At 51.5% G+C, this 16273-nt stretch overlaps 1 protein-coding gene across 3 annotated transcripts; it reads left to right on the plus strand.

Annotated features, from left to right (window-relative positions):
- Nucleotides 1-381: 381 nt before the first annotated feature.
- On the plus strand, nucleotides 382-12131 carry nudt22 (nudix (nucleoside diphosphate linked moiety X)-type motif 22). Of its 3 annotated transcripts, none has more exons than XM_052045287.1 (6): nucleotides 382-597; nucleotides 2675-3161; nucleotides 6555-6662; nucleotides 8702-8799; nucleotides 10402-10495; nucleotides 10920-12131. In XM_052045287.1, exons 2-6 carry the CDS (start codon nucleotides 2694-2696, stop codon nucleotides 11022-11024), a joined length of 873 nt encoding a protein of 290 aa, XP_051901247.1. In that variant the 5' UTR covers nucleotides 382-597; nucleotides 2675-2693; the 3' UTR covers nucleotides 11025-12131. The 3 variants fall into 3 exon arrangements, with proteins under 3 accessions (XP_051901247.1, XP_051901248.1, XP_051901249.1); XM_052045288.1 differs by having other exon boundaries at nucleotides 576-627; XM_052045289.1 differs by lacking the exon at nucleotides 382-597 and adding an exon at nucleotides 953-1013.
- Nucleotides 12132-16273: the final 4142 nt, after the last annotated feature.

Raw genomic sequence — 16273 nt, forward strand, 5'->3', positions numbered from 1 at the left:
AGGACTGCAACAGTTGAATAGGCAGCAGTGCATGGGTAATTGGCGATCAACGATAAAAAGCTGGGCTTGCCCATATCCTACTAAATATATAAAACAAAATAGAAGGACAAGAGCAATCAATGCATCAAATGCAGCTCGCCAATAATCTACTTGAATAAAGGAAAACTGGAAGTGCTGTATAGCCTCTCCTTGTAGCACTACATGTCCTGAGGCTGAACTGCTAGTTGGGAGGCTCGCCGCTGCCTCTTCTCGGCCAGGGCGCAATGCAAATTCCCTGACCTCGGAATGAAACGGCCCTCCTAACCGGAGGCAGATACCACTCGGCAGCAAGTGTCCATGCTCAGGCACGACGGGCTGAACATCCTCCTCCGGTGCCCCCATCTGCGGACGAACGTTCAGCCGCCACTCTCTCACATGCAGCCCGCTGAACCAATCGCGAACAGCGATCCCACTCTGACTTCCGCTTTGTGAAACTCGACGTGAAATTTTGCACCGAGCCGGTTTGGCCAGTGCCGCCTATTCCGGAATAGACCCTGGAGTCAGTTTCCGGGTACATTAATCAATGGAGCGTGGAGTAGCCAGTGAATAAGGGGCACGGTGAGAGTTTGTTACTCCCCGTTGTACGGGGTGAGAGACATTGTTAGTCCGCGTTCCAGTGGAATGAGATACATTGTTACTCCGCGTTCTTTGGAATGGGATGCATTGTTACGTCACGTTCCAATGGAATGCGATACATTGTTACACCGCGTTCTATGGAATGGACGCATTGTTACGTCACGTTCCATGGAATGCGCTACATTGTTACACGGCGTTCCACGGGGTGAGACAGTGCTCCCTCGGAAGCCGGCCTCCCCAGGTAAGACCGTCTCACTGGTACGGGTCGTTACCCTGTGAGGTGCGATGTGTGCCTCTGACTGGCTGAAATGATGGACATGCGCAGTGACAGGAACTTGTCTCATTTGTCCCCGTCACTGCTTCATGTGAGTGTAGTGCAGATGATGCTCGTTGTCAAGGTAAGTTTTCGACCCCGCGCGAACTCCCCATACTTTTTAACTTCCTCGGTCTCCTCTAAGTCCAGAGTGTATTTTTTTTCTCTCACTGCTGCTCTTTATCAAATGTGGCAATCTTTGAGACTGGGTATTTTGTTTTTGCATTTGTAATGCTTGCCTATTCGACCAGAGGAGGAACTACCATCAATCCTGGTCAATGTGCTGATAGGTGTCCCCATTAAGCCCTGGCAACTCATCCTGGGTCTACACATCCTCCCCCAGCTTCCCTCGTTCTGAAAACCTGGTGCTGCCTCCTGTACATCGGTGAGACCTGACGCAGATTGGGAGAACCTTCGCTCCACCTGCCGCAACAGCCAAGATCTCCCGGTGGCCACCCACTTCAGTTCCACATCCCACTCCCACACCGACACGCCCATCCACGGCCTCCTCTACTGCCACGTTGAGGCCAGGTACAGGTTGGAGGAAGAACTTTTTCTTACCCCAACAAAGAAAACTCTTCCCCAGTTCTGACCCGAAACGTTGACCGTTTCTCCTTCCACAAGGTGCCACCTGACTTGCTGAGATTTCCCAGCGTTTCCAGTTTTCATACCACCAACCCTGTACCTCCCCTTTGCACCCAAAGGGTCATTAGAGGAGCAAAACCCAAGACATAGAACAGAACAGCACAGGAACAGGCCCTTCGGCCCACAATGTCTGTACTGACCACGATGCCAATGTAAAACTGCGCATCTGCCTGCGCTGCTTACCCTGTGAGCGTCACACGAGCAAGGAATTTCACTACACCCTGGTGTGTATGACAATAAACTAATCTGAATCATAATATGTTTAAGGCAGAGGTTAAATTGGTTTATTCTTGTCACATGTACCAAGGTGCAGTGGAAAAAACTTTGTTTTGCATGCCGTCCATACAGATCATTTCATTAGATAAGATATCTTTATCAGTGATGTGTACATCGAAACACAGTGAAATGCATCTGTTGCGTAGGATGTTCTGGGGGCAGCCCGCAAGTGTCGCCACATTTCTGGCGCCAACATAGCACGCCCGCAACTTCCTAACCTGTACGTCTTTGGAATGTGGGAGGAAACCAGAGCACCCGGAGGAAACCCACACAGTCACGGGGAGAACGTACAAGCTCCTTATAGACAGCGGCGGGAATTTAACCTGGGTCGCTGGCACTGATAGTGTTACACTAATCGCTGCACAGTACATCGAGGTAGTACAAGGGAAAACAATAACAATACAGAATAAAGTGTTGCAGTTACAGAGAAAGTGCAGTGCAGGCAGACAATGAGGTGCAAGGGCCACGACGAGGTAGATTGTGAGGTCAAGAGTCCATCTTATGGTACTAGGGGACCGTTCAATAGTCTGATAACAGCGGGATAGAAGCTGTCCATGAGCCTGGTGGTACGTGCTTTCGGGGGGGTGGGGTGTGGGGTTGGGGAGGGATGTGGGGGGTGGGGCGTGGGTTTGGGGGAGGGGTGTGGGGGTGGGGTGGGGTTCAGGGGGAGGGTGGGGTTGGGAGTGGTAGTAGAATGGGGGGGGCGGTTTGAAAGATCACCGGTGGAGTTACAGACAGATCTCACTGAACGGTGGGTCAGGCTGGATGGGCCGAGTGGCTTCCCAGATGCCGACATAACCCCTCTCCCTCCTGCTCTGCTTCCAGCGGCCGTGGGGCGCAGAGGATGGACCCGGACATCACAGTGGTGCTCCGGTGCCCCCCAGGGGCCGGGCTGACTCAGGAGCAGGTGCAGGCAGAGCTCTCGACCGACCACAACCGCCGTCCCCACCCCGGCCACGAGCGGAGGATCGCGGAGACCTGGGAGTGTCGGCAGAGGGCCCAGCCCTGGCTCTTCAACGGGGCCAAGTTCCGCTTCCACTCGGCCGAGCTGCGGGACGGGCGGCTGGTGCTGCGGCTAGGACTGACCTGCTACCGTGACTACCTGGGCACCAACTGGTCGGCGGAGGCGCCGGCCCTCCAGCGGTGGGGGCTGAGGGACTTCGGCGACAGCCAGGCCTACCTGGCGGAGCCGCTGGGCGTCGGGGCCATGCTCCAGACTGCCGACAGCCTCTTTGTTTTCCTCAGGAGGAGCGACCGGGTGGCTGAGGCGGCGGGTCTGGTGGATGTCCCAGGGGGCCACCCGGAGCCCAAGGTAGGTGCACATAACGCAGAGAGCATGGGAACGGGTCTGTCAGCCCTGCTGAGTCACACCCATGGTCAGGGGTCTGTCACCCTGCTGCCCAGTGCCTGTGGTCAGGGGTCTGTCACCCTGCTGCCCAGTGCCCGTGGTCAGGGGTCTGTCACCCTGCTGCCCAGTGCCCGTGGTCAGGGGTCTGTCACCCTGCTGCCCAGTGCCCGTGGTCAGGGGTCTATCACCCTACTGCACAATGCCAGTGGTCTGGGGTCTAACACCCTACTGCCCAATGCCCATGGTAAGGGGTCTATCATCCTACTGCACAATGCCCGTGGTCAGGGGTCTATCATCCTATTGCCCAATGCCCGTGGCCAAGGGTCTAACACTTTACTGTCCAATGCCCGTGGTCAGGGGTCTAACACCCTACTGCCCAATGCCCGTGGTCAGGGGTCTGTCTCCTTACTGTCCAATGCATGTGGTCAGGGGTCTGTCTCCCTGCTGCCCAATGCCCATGGTCAGGGGTCTGTCTCCCTGCTGCCCAATGCCCGGTCAGGGGTCTGTCACCCTGCTGCCCAATGCCCGGTCAGGGGTCTGTCACCCTGCTGCCCAGTGCCCGTGGTCAGGGGTCTGTCTCCCTGCTGCCCAATGCCTGTGGTCAGGGGTCTGTCTCCCTGCTGCCCAATGCCCGTGGTCAGGGGTCTGTCTCCCTGCTGCCCAATGCCCATGGTCAGGGGTCTGTCTCCCTGCTGCCCAATGCCCTTAGTCAGGGGTCTGTCACCCTGCTGCCCAGTGCCCGTGGTCAGGGGTCTGTCTCCCTACTGCCCAGTGCCAGTGGTCTGGAGTCTACCACCCTACTGAGCCACGCCCATGGTCAGTACAGACCTATAGTTACCTGCCTTTTGCCTACATCCTTTTTTAAACAGTGGCGTGACATTCGCTGTCTTCCAATCCGCCGGGACCTGCCCAGAGTCCAGAGAATTTTGGTAACTTATCACAAGTGCCTCTACTATAAGTTCTGCCATTTCTTTCAGTACCCTGGGATGTATTCCATCATGACCAGGGAACTTGTCTACCTTTAGGCCCACTAGTTTGCTCAGCACTACATCTTTAGTGATAGCGATTGTATTGAGGTCCTCACCTCCTATCGTATCCGTGAAGACTGACACAAAATAGTCTTTCAAAGCCTCTGCCATTTCCACATTACCCAATAGTGCAGCAGGAGCAAGTCACATTACACCGTGTGGTACAAGATAATCACCCTTGATAGTAAATAATTGCAGGCCAGAATGTACAGAATAACGGATACTCGACTAAAGTGAAGCTTCAGTGATGTATTAGAACATAGAACAGTACAGCACAATACAGGCCCTTCGGCCCACAATGCTGTGCCGACCTTTAAACCTCGCCTAAGACTATCTAACCCCTTCTTCCCACATATCCCTCGATTTTAAATTCCTCCATATGCCTATCTAGTAATCTCTTGAATTTGACCAATGTACCTGCCTCCACCACCGCCCCAGGCAGCGCATTCCACGCCCCAACCACTCTCTGGGTGAAAAACCTCCCTTGAACTTCCCACCCACTACTTTAAAGCCATGCCCTCTTGTATTGAGCTTTAGTGCTCTGGGAAAGAGGCGCTGGCTGTCCACTCTATCTATTCCTCTTAATATTTTGTACACCTCTATCATGTCTCCTCTCGTATTCTTGGTCCATACAGTATTGTGACTTTGCAGAGACCTTGGAGTCCTTCCAAATATTTCTGAGAAGTTCAGGGCTGGGACTGATTTACCTCAACTAAACTCGATAAAGTCTTCCAACCTAAGGAATGAATGGGGAGCGATCTCACTGAAACAAGCACAGTTCTTACGGGGCTTGACAGGTAGCTGAGGTGTCTTCGGGTGTTGCGATCTGGGGGTAAGGGGGGAGGTCACAAGCTCATACATAGGGGCTGGCCATTCAGGACAGACGAGAAAAGATTTTTTTCACCTGGAGGATGGTGAATCTTGGAATTCTCTACCCAAGAGGACTGTGGAGGCCGAGTCACTGAATATTTTGCCCTGCTGTAGGAAGGATGTCATTCAGCTGGAGAGGGTGCAGGAAAGATTCGCAAGGACATTCCCAGGACTAGAGGGCATGAGTTATAAGGAGAGACCAGATAAGCCAAGAGCCAAGGAGACTGAGGGATAACCATACAGAGGTCTCTAAAATCATGAGGGTTATAGTTCATAGTAACAGTCTTTTTCCCAGGGTAGGGGAGACTAAAACTAGAGAGCAAAGATTTAAGGTGAGAGGGGAAAGATTTAAAGTGGATCTGAGGGGCAAAGTTTTTCATAAAAGGAGGGTGGGTGGTGGAACGAGCTGCCAGAGGAAGCTGCAGAGGCGGGTACATTTACAGTGTTTAAAAGACGTTTGGACAGGCACACGGATAGGAAAGGTTTAGAGGTATATGGGCCAAACGCTGGCAAATAGGACTCACTCAGGTTGACAACTTGGTTGGCATGGACAAGTTGGGCCGAAGGGCCTGTTTCCGTGCTGTGACTCTATATTCAAGAGAGAAATATTAATTCCCCTTTCTAGTTTTCCAAGGGACCTACATTCGCTTTAACCAGCCTTTTCTGCTTTATATAATTATAAAAACTTTGACTATATGTTTTTATATTTTGTGCTAGTTTACTTTCATAATTTATCTTCCTTTTCCTTATTGCTTTTCTTAGTGGTTCTTTGCTGCTTTTTAAAGATTTCCCAATCTTCCTGTTTCCCACTACTCTTGGCGACTTTGTATGCATGAGCTTTTAGCTTGATGCCTTCCTTTATTTCCTTAGTTATCCAAGGCTGGCTCTCCCCATCCTTACTGTCCTTGCTTTTAACTGGAATAGACTTTTGCTGAGCACTGAAAAATCTCTTTGAAAGTTTTCCACTGTTCCTCAGCTGTCCCACCATATAGCCTGTGTTCCCAGTCCATGCTAGCCAGCTCCTCCCTCATCCCGTTGTAGTCTCCCTTGTTTAGGCATAATATGCTGGTTTCAGATCAAACTATTGCATTCTCCATTTGTATGAGAAACTCAATCATACTGTGATCACTTTTTCCAAGAGGATCCCTAACTACAAGGTTGTTAATTTTACCTGTCGCATGTTCCCTTGTAGGTTCACTAACCTGCTGTTCAAGAAAGCAATCAGGGATGCATTCTATAAAGTCCTCCTCAAGACTGCCTCAACCAACTTGATTTGCCCAATCTATGTGGGTTAAAGTCCCCCATGACAACCGTTCCATTCTTGCATGCATCAGATATTTCGTGGTTTATTGACTGTGCCACTGTAATGTCGATATTTGGTGGCCTATAGACAACTCCCACCAGTGATTCTTTTCTTCCCCTTACTGTTCCTAATCTCGACCCATTTCTCTGATTGCAGGCAGCCGTGAAGGGTGTGCCAGAGGAATCCATTCGACTGGAACACTTGTCGGCCGAGCTGGTCGTTCAAGAGCTCTTTGCCTCCATTTTAGGAGAGATTCGTGACGAGGTATTGCTCCAGGCGTGACTCGCCAACCGGCGAGCGCCGTTTGGCCCCTTCCTCGGGTGCTAGCTCGCACCCAGTCCCTTGCAATATCATCAGGCGGAGTGAGTGGGGGGAGAATGTGTGATGCGTGGTTAATGGTTGGCACGGACTCGGTGGGCCGAAGGGCCTGTTTCTGCATGTTACCAAAAAGCTTGCCTCGCCCTCACCCCTCAACAGATCCAGAGCAGGCAGAAGACTCTTTTTATCCTCTACGGCAACATTTGGTTTGCATTTTATAAAATGTATTTGTTCAGGAGATCTGGATGTCCTTGGCAACGCCAGCATTTATTGTCTATTCCTAGCTGCCCCCGAACTCACAAGGCAATAAAGAGCCAATTGACCCTCTTTCCTTCCTTAAACAGGACCAAAGCCACAGACAGAATGAGCAAATGGGTTCAGCCAGCCCCTCGAGCCTACCCCACCATTCACTGTGAGCACGGCTGATCTGCCCCGGGTCTCGTCTCTTCTTCTGGTATTGGTTTATTTTTGTCACTTGTACCGAGGTACAAGTGAAATACTTGTCTTGCGTAGCGTTCATACAGATCAATTCATTACAAAACTGCATTGGGGTAGTACAGAGCAAAACAATGCAGAATAAAGTGTTACAGCTACAGAGAAAGTGCAGTGCAGGCAGACAATAAGGTGCAAGGGCCATGACGAGGTAGATTGTGAGGTCAAGAGTCCATCTTATCAGACTAGGGGACCGTTCAATGGTCTTATAACAGCGAGATAGAAGCTGTCCTTGAGCCTGGTGGTACGTGCTTTCAGGCTTTTGTATCTTCTGCCCGATGGGATGGGGCAGTTCCCCACAGCACTCATTTCCCTTGTCTTTCAAAAAAAAATTATCTTCTCTTTAAATGCCTTCAATGGTCCAGTCCTCTGTCTCAAAGTCGAGTTTATTGTCATATGCACAAGTACATGTATGCACAGGTGCAATGAAAGACTAGCAGCAGCGTCACAGGGCACACAGGCATTCCCTGCGGGAGAGAATTCCAGAGATTCACCACCCTCTACGCACCTCAGTTTTAAACGACCGGTCCCAAATCTAATAACTGTGTCCCCTCATTCGAGATTCTCCCACTCATGGAAACACCTCGGCATGAAATTCCTTCTTGCAGAGGGCGGTGAATCCCTCGAACTCTCTACGTCGGAGGGTTGGAGGCCGGATCGCTGGAGATGTTTAAAGAGGAGGTGGATACATGTTTTGAACTGTCGGGGAACTGAGGTTCATGGGGAACTGGGACAGGAAGGGACATGAGGCCATGATCATATTGAATGGTGGGGCGGGATGGAATGGTGGGACTCTCTTTGACCAGTATAGCAACACTATGAACACTTTGCACTACAGTGGACTCTTTTTTTTGTCCTAATTGTGTTCTTCGTTGTAAAAATTGGGTGTAATTTATGTTTAATTCATTTTTTTCTTGTGAATGTAATTGGTTTATTATTGTCACATGTACCGAAAACTTTGTTTTGCCTGCCATCCATACAGATCATTTCATCACATCAGTGCATTGAGGTAGTACAAGGGAAAACAATAACAGAATGCAGAATAAAGTGTTACAGTTACAGGGAAAGTGCAGTGCAGGCAGACAATAAGGTGCAAGGGCCACGACGAGGTAAATTGTGAGGTCAAGAGTCCATCACTTGTGTATCTTGTCAACAGTGTGCATCTGATGCTATGTGCCTGTGAGGCTGCTGCAAGTAAGTTTTTCATATGACGGTAAATTCGACTTTGACCTTGACTTTACCAGGTCTGGCCGATATGTGACTCCTGACCTACACCATGTGCTTCACTCTTCAAGAATAAAACCGAGAAGGCTACCAAAATGTCACCGCCTTTTGAAGGCCAGTCAGGGATGGACAATAAATGTCGACCTTGCCAGATAATAGGCTGAAAAATGAATAAATTACAAAGCATCTTTGGTTGGGATCTGCCAGTGAGGTGCAGACAAACACAAGGTGGATCTGTAATGTCTGTTTCATTTTGTTCTCTTCATCAGGTTAACATCCCCTTGGAAAGTTTAAACAGACCCCTGCTGTTAGGAATTGTGCGGAATAACAGGAGTGCAGGGAGAGCCAGTGCGGAGTTTTACGTCAGGTATGGGGCGTCTTACTTTTAAAGTATTAATTTGCCCCCGTACCCACCCCCTTTCTGGGCAGAGTCGTAGAGGGAACACGGTCATCAAACTCCTGGCTTGCACCAATCCCATTTTTATTCTACCCATATTCTCATCAACTGCTCCCCTGCCCCAATTCAACCTCTCACCCACACACGAGGGGGGAAATATACAGCGGCCAATTAACCCAGCAACCCCGCATGTCGTTGAGATGTGGGAGGAAACCCACCCGGTCACAGGGAGAACATGCAAACTCCACACACACACACACACACACACACACACACACACACACACACACACAGACGCAGAGACAGACACACAGGCGCAGAGACACACACACAGACGCAGAGACACACACACAGATGCAGAGACACACACACACACACACACACACACACACACACACACACACACACACAGCCGGAGATCAGAATCGAACCCAGGTCTCTGGAGCTGTGAGGCAGCAGCTCTACCCGCTGCGCCACTGAGCTGCCTGATTGTGGATCTCATCTATTGGTAAATATGGAGGTCACAGTTCCTGGTCAACAATGTTCCCGGGGAGGACGCTGTGTGCTGGGTTCAACATCCCTCCTGGCAGTGCAGCACTCTGTCTAAACTGCAGTGAACAGAAAACTGAACTGCCTTTCAATTTTCCCACCATGTGGAATATTTCTGGGCATGCCGGTTCCCTCTGCTGGAGTTTGGAAGAGCAAAAAGGGACTTGATTGAATAGTAAGATCCTGAGTGGTCTTGACGAGGTGGGTGTGGAGAGGGTGTTTGCCCCCGTGGGAGAATCTAGAACAAGTGGCGTAAAGTTAAGGGGTCACCTGAGGCAAAACATTTCCTGAGGGTTTGGGACCAGGCACTGGAAGCAAAGTCTTTAAATACCATCAAGGCTGGGGTAGATAAGAAAGGGGGTGAAAGGTTTAATGGGGAAGACGGGGGTGTAGGTTTGAGGTTACAGTCAGATCGGGAGTGACCTAATTCGATGACGGGACAGGAGTGACGTACTCCTGTCCCTCATTCATATGTTGGTACAAAATTGTGGAGTGCAGCCTTGTTTAGAGTCTTTGTGCTTCTAAAGTCAAGTCGAGTTTACTGTCATAAACACATGTACATACTGTATAGGTGCATTGAAAAACTTGCTTGCAGCAGCATCACAGGCACATAGCATCAGATACACAACATTCACAAGAGAATACATTAGAATTGTACAAGAAAGAACACAATTTAAACCAAAAAATAAAATCCATTGCAGTGCAAAGTGGTCCCAGTGTTGCTGTACTGAGGCAGTGATTAGGGTTGTGCAGGTTGGTTCAAGAACTGAATGGTTGAAGGGAGGTAGCTGTTCCTGAACCTGGTGGTGTGGGGACTTCAGGCTTCTGTACCTCCTGCCCGATGGGAGCTGCGAGAAGATGGCACGGCCCGGATGGTGGGGATCTTTGATGATGAATGTTGCCTTCTTGAGGCAGCGCCTCCTGTAGATACTCCCGATGGTGGGGAGGGATGTGCCCCTGATGTGTTGGGCAGAGTCCACTACTCCCTGCAGCTTCTTATGTTCCTGTGCGTTCTCCGGACAGGTGTAAGCTGACCTCAGAGGAGGTGAGGCAGCGCTATCTGATCGGTGGCCCAGAGGCTCAGGAGTCGACTAACATCATCTTCATCACACAACAGGTATCACCCCCCTCTCTCCCTCCCCCTCCCCTCTCTCCCTCCCCCACCACCACCCCCCCCCCCCACCCCTGACCAGTTGACTGTGGGTTTAAGCCCCGACCCAACACATAGTGGACTTCCTGGTGAGGAAGGGGGAGCAGGGGTGTGGGACCTGTTACGTTACGGATGAGAACCTCATCTGCTCCCTGGGTGAACGTAAACACTATACTGGGTGGTGGTGGTGCACCGGAGTTCCCGCCAGTCCCTCCAGGCTGATATTTTAATCCCTCAACCAGCATCACTTTATTTAATAAACCCGGTCATTATCACGTCACCGTCTGTGGGAGCTTGCTGTGCTCACCTTTGCAGCTGAGCTTCCTCACAGGTTCCTGCAGCTTCTGCTGACCTGACCTCGAGTGCCAGCTTGTTATCTTTCTCTCAACAGGATGTGTTGAAGATGGAGGAGGCCACGAGCAGCTGGCAGGAGCTGTGCCCATCGGCTAAGGGAGGCGTCAAGCTCTACTCACTGGTCCACGCGGAGCTTGGCTGAATGCAAGGCGTGGACACCGGAGGGGGTGATGTCAGTGTGCCAGGGAACCTGGGGGCTTCCTTGGGTGGGGTCCTCAAGTGGCTCACCGGCACTGTGTGTGTGTGTGTGTGTGTGTGTGTGTGTCTCTCTCTCTCTCTCTCTCTCTCTCTCTCTCTCTCTCTCTCTCTCTCTCTCTCTCTCTCTCTCTCTCTCTCTCTCTCTCTCTCTCTCTCTCTCTCTCTCTCTCTCTCCCTCCCTCCCTCCCTCCCTCCCTCCCTCCCTCCCTCCCTCCCTCCCTCCCTCCCTCCCTCCCTCCCGCCCTCCCTCCCTCCCTCCCTCTCCCTCTCACACCACTGTTGTGCATTTTAACTGAGATCTCCGTAGGGACGTATTCTCTCTGGAGCCTCCTGCAGTCTTTCCTTGAGAGACTCGTCTGCTCTGGTTAACAGTCAACGTCATTCCATCCATGTGTGTTTGTGTGTTGGGCACCTATCCTCAGGGCTCACAGGAGCCCAGTGATTGGATACCAGTGAACATGCTCAGTGAGCAGGTTCTGCACTGGGCTACCCTGGGACATCCAGAGACCGGGGGTGCAGGTGGCTCCTCCTCTGGTTTGAATCCAGAGTGAACTGGGGGCTGAAAGACTCCATCTTCTGGGTGACAGAAATCTGCCGGACAGTTCCCTATGACCCCCCCCCCCCCCCCCCCATTCCTGCCGAGCCCATCACCTACTGCCCCCTGTCCCTGAGTCTGATCGGCAGTGCCATTCAGAGGATGACGGAGCTGTTGGGGAATGAGTGGTGGGGGGGGCGGGGGTCAGCGAGGGATTGTCTGGTGACGGCAGGCAATTCTGCTGCGTTCACTCACCAAGGGGGGGCTCAACGTCAATTAAAAGACCTGTCTTTGTATAGCAATTTGATGGATGAGTTATTTGCTGGTTGTGTTGAGCCCAGCAGCTGCTGTCCTGAGCCAACGCACCATCGGCTCCTCTGTGAACAGTGCCATATGGCACAGAAACAGGCCCTTCAGCCCATCCTGTCCATCAAGTACCTATCCCATTTACCGGCACCTGGTCTGTAGCCTTCTCTGCCTTGGAGATTCACCTGCTTGTCTCGATACTTAGAAACATAGAAAACCTACAGCACAATTCAGGCCCTTCGGCCCACAAAGTTGTGCCAAACATGTCCCTACCTTAGAAATTACTAGGCTTACCCATAGCCCTCTATTTTTCTCAGCTCCATGTACCTATCCGAAAGTCTCTTAAAAGACCCTATCGTATCCGCCTCCACCACCATTGCCGGCAGCCCATTCCGCGCACTCACCACTCTCTGAGTAAAAAACTTACCCCTGACATCTCCTCTGTACCTACTCCCCAGCACCTTAAACCTGTGTCCTCTTGTGGCCACCATTTCAGCCCTGGGAAAAAGCCTCTGACTATCCACATGATCAATACCTCTCATCATCTTATACACCTCTATCAGGTCCCCCCTCATCCTCCGTGGCTCCAAGGAGAAAAGACCAAGTTCCCTCAACATGTTCTCATAAGGCATGCTCCCCAATCCAGACAACATCCTTGTAAATCTCTTCTGCACCGTCTCTATGGCTTCCACATCCTTCCTGTAGTGAGGCGACCAGACTGAGCACAGTCCTCCAAGTGGGGTGTGACCAGGGTCCTATATAGCTGTGACATTACTTCTTGGCTCCTAAATTCAATTCCCCGATTGATGAAGGACAATACACTGTATGCCTTCTTAACCACAGAGTCAACCTGTGCAGCTGCTTTGAGCGTCCTTTGGACTCGGACCCCAAGATCCCTCAAATCCTCCACACTGCCAAGAGTCTTACCATTAATACTATATTCTGCCATCATATTTGACCAACCAAAATGAACCACTTGTTAAATGTAATGCAATAGCTTTCTAAGGCAGTGGGTTCCTCTGGGTGAAGAAGGAACTTTAGGATTTAGCAGAAAGTGCAGGATTAGGGCATTAGCAGATCGGAGGCTGAGGGGCGATCACAGCAGCGTTGGGACACTGGGCTTTCCTGGGACATCCAGAGACCAGTGGTCCAGGTGGCGCCTCCTCTGGTTTGATTCCAGAGCGAGCCGGGGCTGAGAGACTGTCTTCTGGGTGACAGAAATCTGCTGGACAATTCCTCGTCCACCCCCGGTTCCTGCTGAGCCCATCACCTACTGCCACCTGCCCCTGAGTCTGATTGGTCCTAATGCAGGGTCACAATCTGAAACACTGACAATTCGCCAACAGATGCTGCTCAACACGCTGTTCTTCCAGCTGTTTGCTTTTTATAAGATATCTTTTTTAGTCACATGTACATCGAAACATGCAGGGAAATGCACCTTTCCTTGTGTGTTTCGATGTACAGTGCCCACTGGGGGCAGCCCACAAGCGTCGCCACGCTTCCGGCACCAACATAGCACGCCCACAACTTCCTAACCCGTACGTCTTTGGAATGTATGAGAAAACCGGAGCACCCGGAGGAAACCCACGCAGACGGGGAGAATGTACAAACTCCTTACAGACAGCGGCGGGAATTGAACCCGGGTCGCTGGTGCTGTAATAGCGTTACGCTAACCACTACACTACCGTGCCCGGGCCTTTATTGCTCTGGATGAGAAACTTCTTCCTCACCTCCCCTCTTCCCCCCCCCCCACCCCAATTGTGTCCTCCAGAAAGGGAGGGGAATGTTGCTTCACCCCCCTGGCTGAATGTTTGCTGCCTCTGACCCTGACGGCCCAGTGGTGGTGAAGGGCACCAGTCAGTACAACGTCTCTCCGCACGAATCTTTATTTTCCTCCAGTTACTTGCCCCTGCTCCTCTGTTACCACTTCCCAAACCCACCACCTCTCTCACCAACAAGTGGGCACATAACTTTCCTTACGACACATGCCCATTGAGTCCAGGCCAGCTCTTGGACCCCCGCACTAGCTGATTCTCCCCGCGTTCCCGTCAATTCTACCACCTAGCTACTGGAGACAATAAGTCAAAGTCGATTTTACTGTCATGTGCACACAAGTCCATGTGTGCACAGGTGCAATGAAACACTTGCAGCACCATCACAGGCACAGAGCATCAGACACACAACATTCACAAGAAAAACATAAATTATGCACAAATTTTACAAGAAAGAACGCTGTTCCTGAACCTGGTGGTGTGGGACTTAAGGCTTCTGTACGTCCTACCCGATGAGAACTGTGAGAAGATGGCACGGCCCGGATGGTGGGGATCTTTGATGATAGATGTTGCCTTCTTGAGGCAGCACCTCCTGTAGATACTCCTGATGGTGGGGTGGGGGGGTGCAATTTGCCCACAAAATCCCATTTTAATTCCCCCCACATTCCCATCGACTCCCCCCAGATTCTATCCTTCACCCGCACACTGGGGAGGCAATTTACAGCAGACAATTAACCCACTGACCCTGCACGTCGTTGGGATGTGGGATGAAAGTGGAGTGCCTTGGGAAAACCCACGCGGTCACAGGGAGAATGTGGAAACCGCACGCACGCGGACACACACAGCTCTTGAGGGGTGATTAGGAATGGATGTTACACCTTTGCCAGTGCCATTCTCAACCCCAAGAAGGAGTTAAACACTGGCAGAGCTCGCAATCGCAGAGGTCATTGACCTTGCAGTGGTGGCGAGGGGGAACGCAGGGGCATGTCCCCTGGGTGAAAGGGGTGAGGGGTGTGTCCGGAACTCGATTCAAACCACTGGGAATTCCTGCCGACCAGGCCCCTGGTTACCAAGGCAAGGAAACGGTTGGCAGGACCGAGCAAGAGTCCCAGCCTGAAAGCTAAATAGATGCAAAACAGGAGCTCTTCAGAGGGGCAGGATGAGGGACAGTGCTTGCTGCACTTGGAGCATTGCCCAGACCTCATGGACAAGCCCTCACTTGTAACACCTCCTCGGAGGAGATGGAGAGCTGCCGGGGTACGCAGGAGCTGTCGTTGGTGCGGAGCAATGTCCAACGTGACCTTTGGAAACTGTGTCTGCGATCCCAGAGTCAGACGGCTCAGAAACAGGCCCTTCAGCCCATCGGGTCCATGCCGACCCTCAAGCCAGTTCAAGTTTATTGTCATAGGCATACATGCACGGTGGTAAAAACACCATGAAGATTAGCTTCTTGCAGAAGCAGCACAGTACATTACAAGATGGGGACACACATAAGTTAACATAAACTTAACATACTATACATAACTTGCACTTTGGAGTTTGAGGAGATTTGGTATGTCACAAAAGACCCTTGCTGACACCTTCCTGAGACATCGCCTCTTGTAGATGTCCTTGATGGTGGGGAGAGCTGTACCTGTGATGGAACCGGCTGAGTCCCACCACTCTCTGCAGCCTCTTGTGTTCCTGTCCAGTGGAGTTCCCACAGCAGGCCATGATGCAACCAGTCAGAATGCCTTCCTGTAGGAGTTTGTCAGAGTCTTCAATGTCAGGCCGAATCCCCTTAACCCTTTACTTAGCCCCACATTCTCACCAACTCACCCCCCCCCCCCCCAGGTTCTACCACTCACCCATGTATTAGGGGCAACTTACAGCGACCGATTAACCTGCCACTGGGATGTGGGAGGAAACCAGAGAGCCTGGGGGGAACCAACAGGGAGAATGTGCAAACTCCACCCAGCCAGGCAGCGCCGGATGTTGGGCTCGAACCGGGGTCCCTGCAGCTGAGAGACAGCGGCTCTACTCGATCTGACACCCTGCCGTCGCATCCCACCCTCCAAGGAGTGCTGGAGCAGTGAGGTGATGGGACCACCAGCAGTGATACTGAGCCACTTCCAAAGACAGCAATGCAAAACCTGAAGCAAACGTTATTATTTAGCACTGAATTTTGCCTCCTTTAACACTCCAAGGTCCAAGCACTTTGGACCAGGTTACTTTATCTTAAGCCACAAACAATCTGCTGGAGGAACTCAGCAGGTCGAACAGCATCCGTGGGGAGGAGAGGAATCGTCAACATTTCAGGTCAAAACCCTGCATCAGGGTCTTGGTTCCAAAGCATTGACAATCCCCTTTGCTCCCCACAGATGCTGCTCGACCCACTGAGCTCCCCCAGCAGGCTGTTTGTTGCTCTAGGTTCCAGCGTCTGTGGTCTGTGCCTCCTTTACTTCATTGTTCAATGATATACTGAGGCAGTTCTGCTCTCTGGGAGGGGCGGTGCTGAGGGAACGCCGCAGTGGCCAGCGGGCTGTTGGAGGTACAGGATTAGTGCCGGACATTTGAAAGGCTGTTATCGAGGGTGCACTG

This window comes from Pristis pectinata, chromosome 38 (assembly GCF_009764475.1).
Source record: "Pristis pectinata isolate sPriPec2 chromosome 38, sPriPec2.1.pri, whole genome shotgun sequence".
NCBI classification, from domain to species: Eukaryota; Metazoa; Chordata; class Chondrichthyes; order Rhinopristiformes; family Pristidae; genus Pristis; species Pristis pectinata.

What these genes read in the sequence shown, in the direction of transcription:
- nudt22 (XM_052045287.1), top strand. Translation starts at nt 2,694, where the DNA reads ATGGACCCGGACATCACAGTGGTGCTCCGGTGCCCCCCAGGGGCCGGG. An exon ending in TAGGAGAGATTCGTGACGAG is followed by an intron (nt 6,663 to 8,701) that starts GTATTGCTCCAG and finishes TCTCTTCATCAG; the next exon opens with GTTAACATCCCCTTGGAAAG. An exon ending in TCATCTTCATCACACAACAG is followed by an intron (nt 10,496 to 10,919) that starts GTATCACCCCCC and finishes TTCTCTCAACAG; the next exon opens with GATGTGTTGAAGATGGAGGA.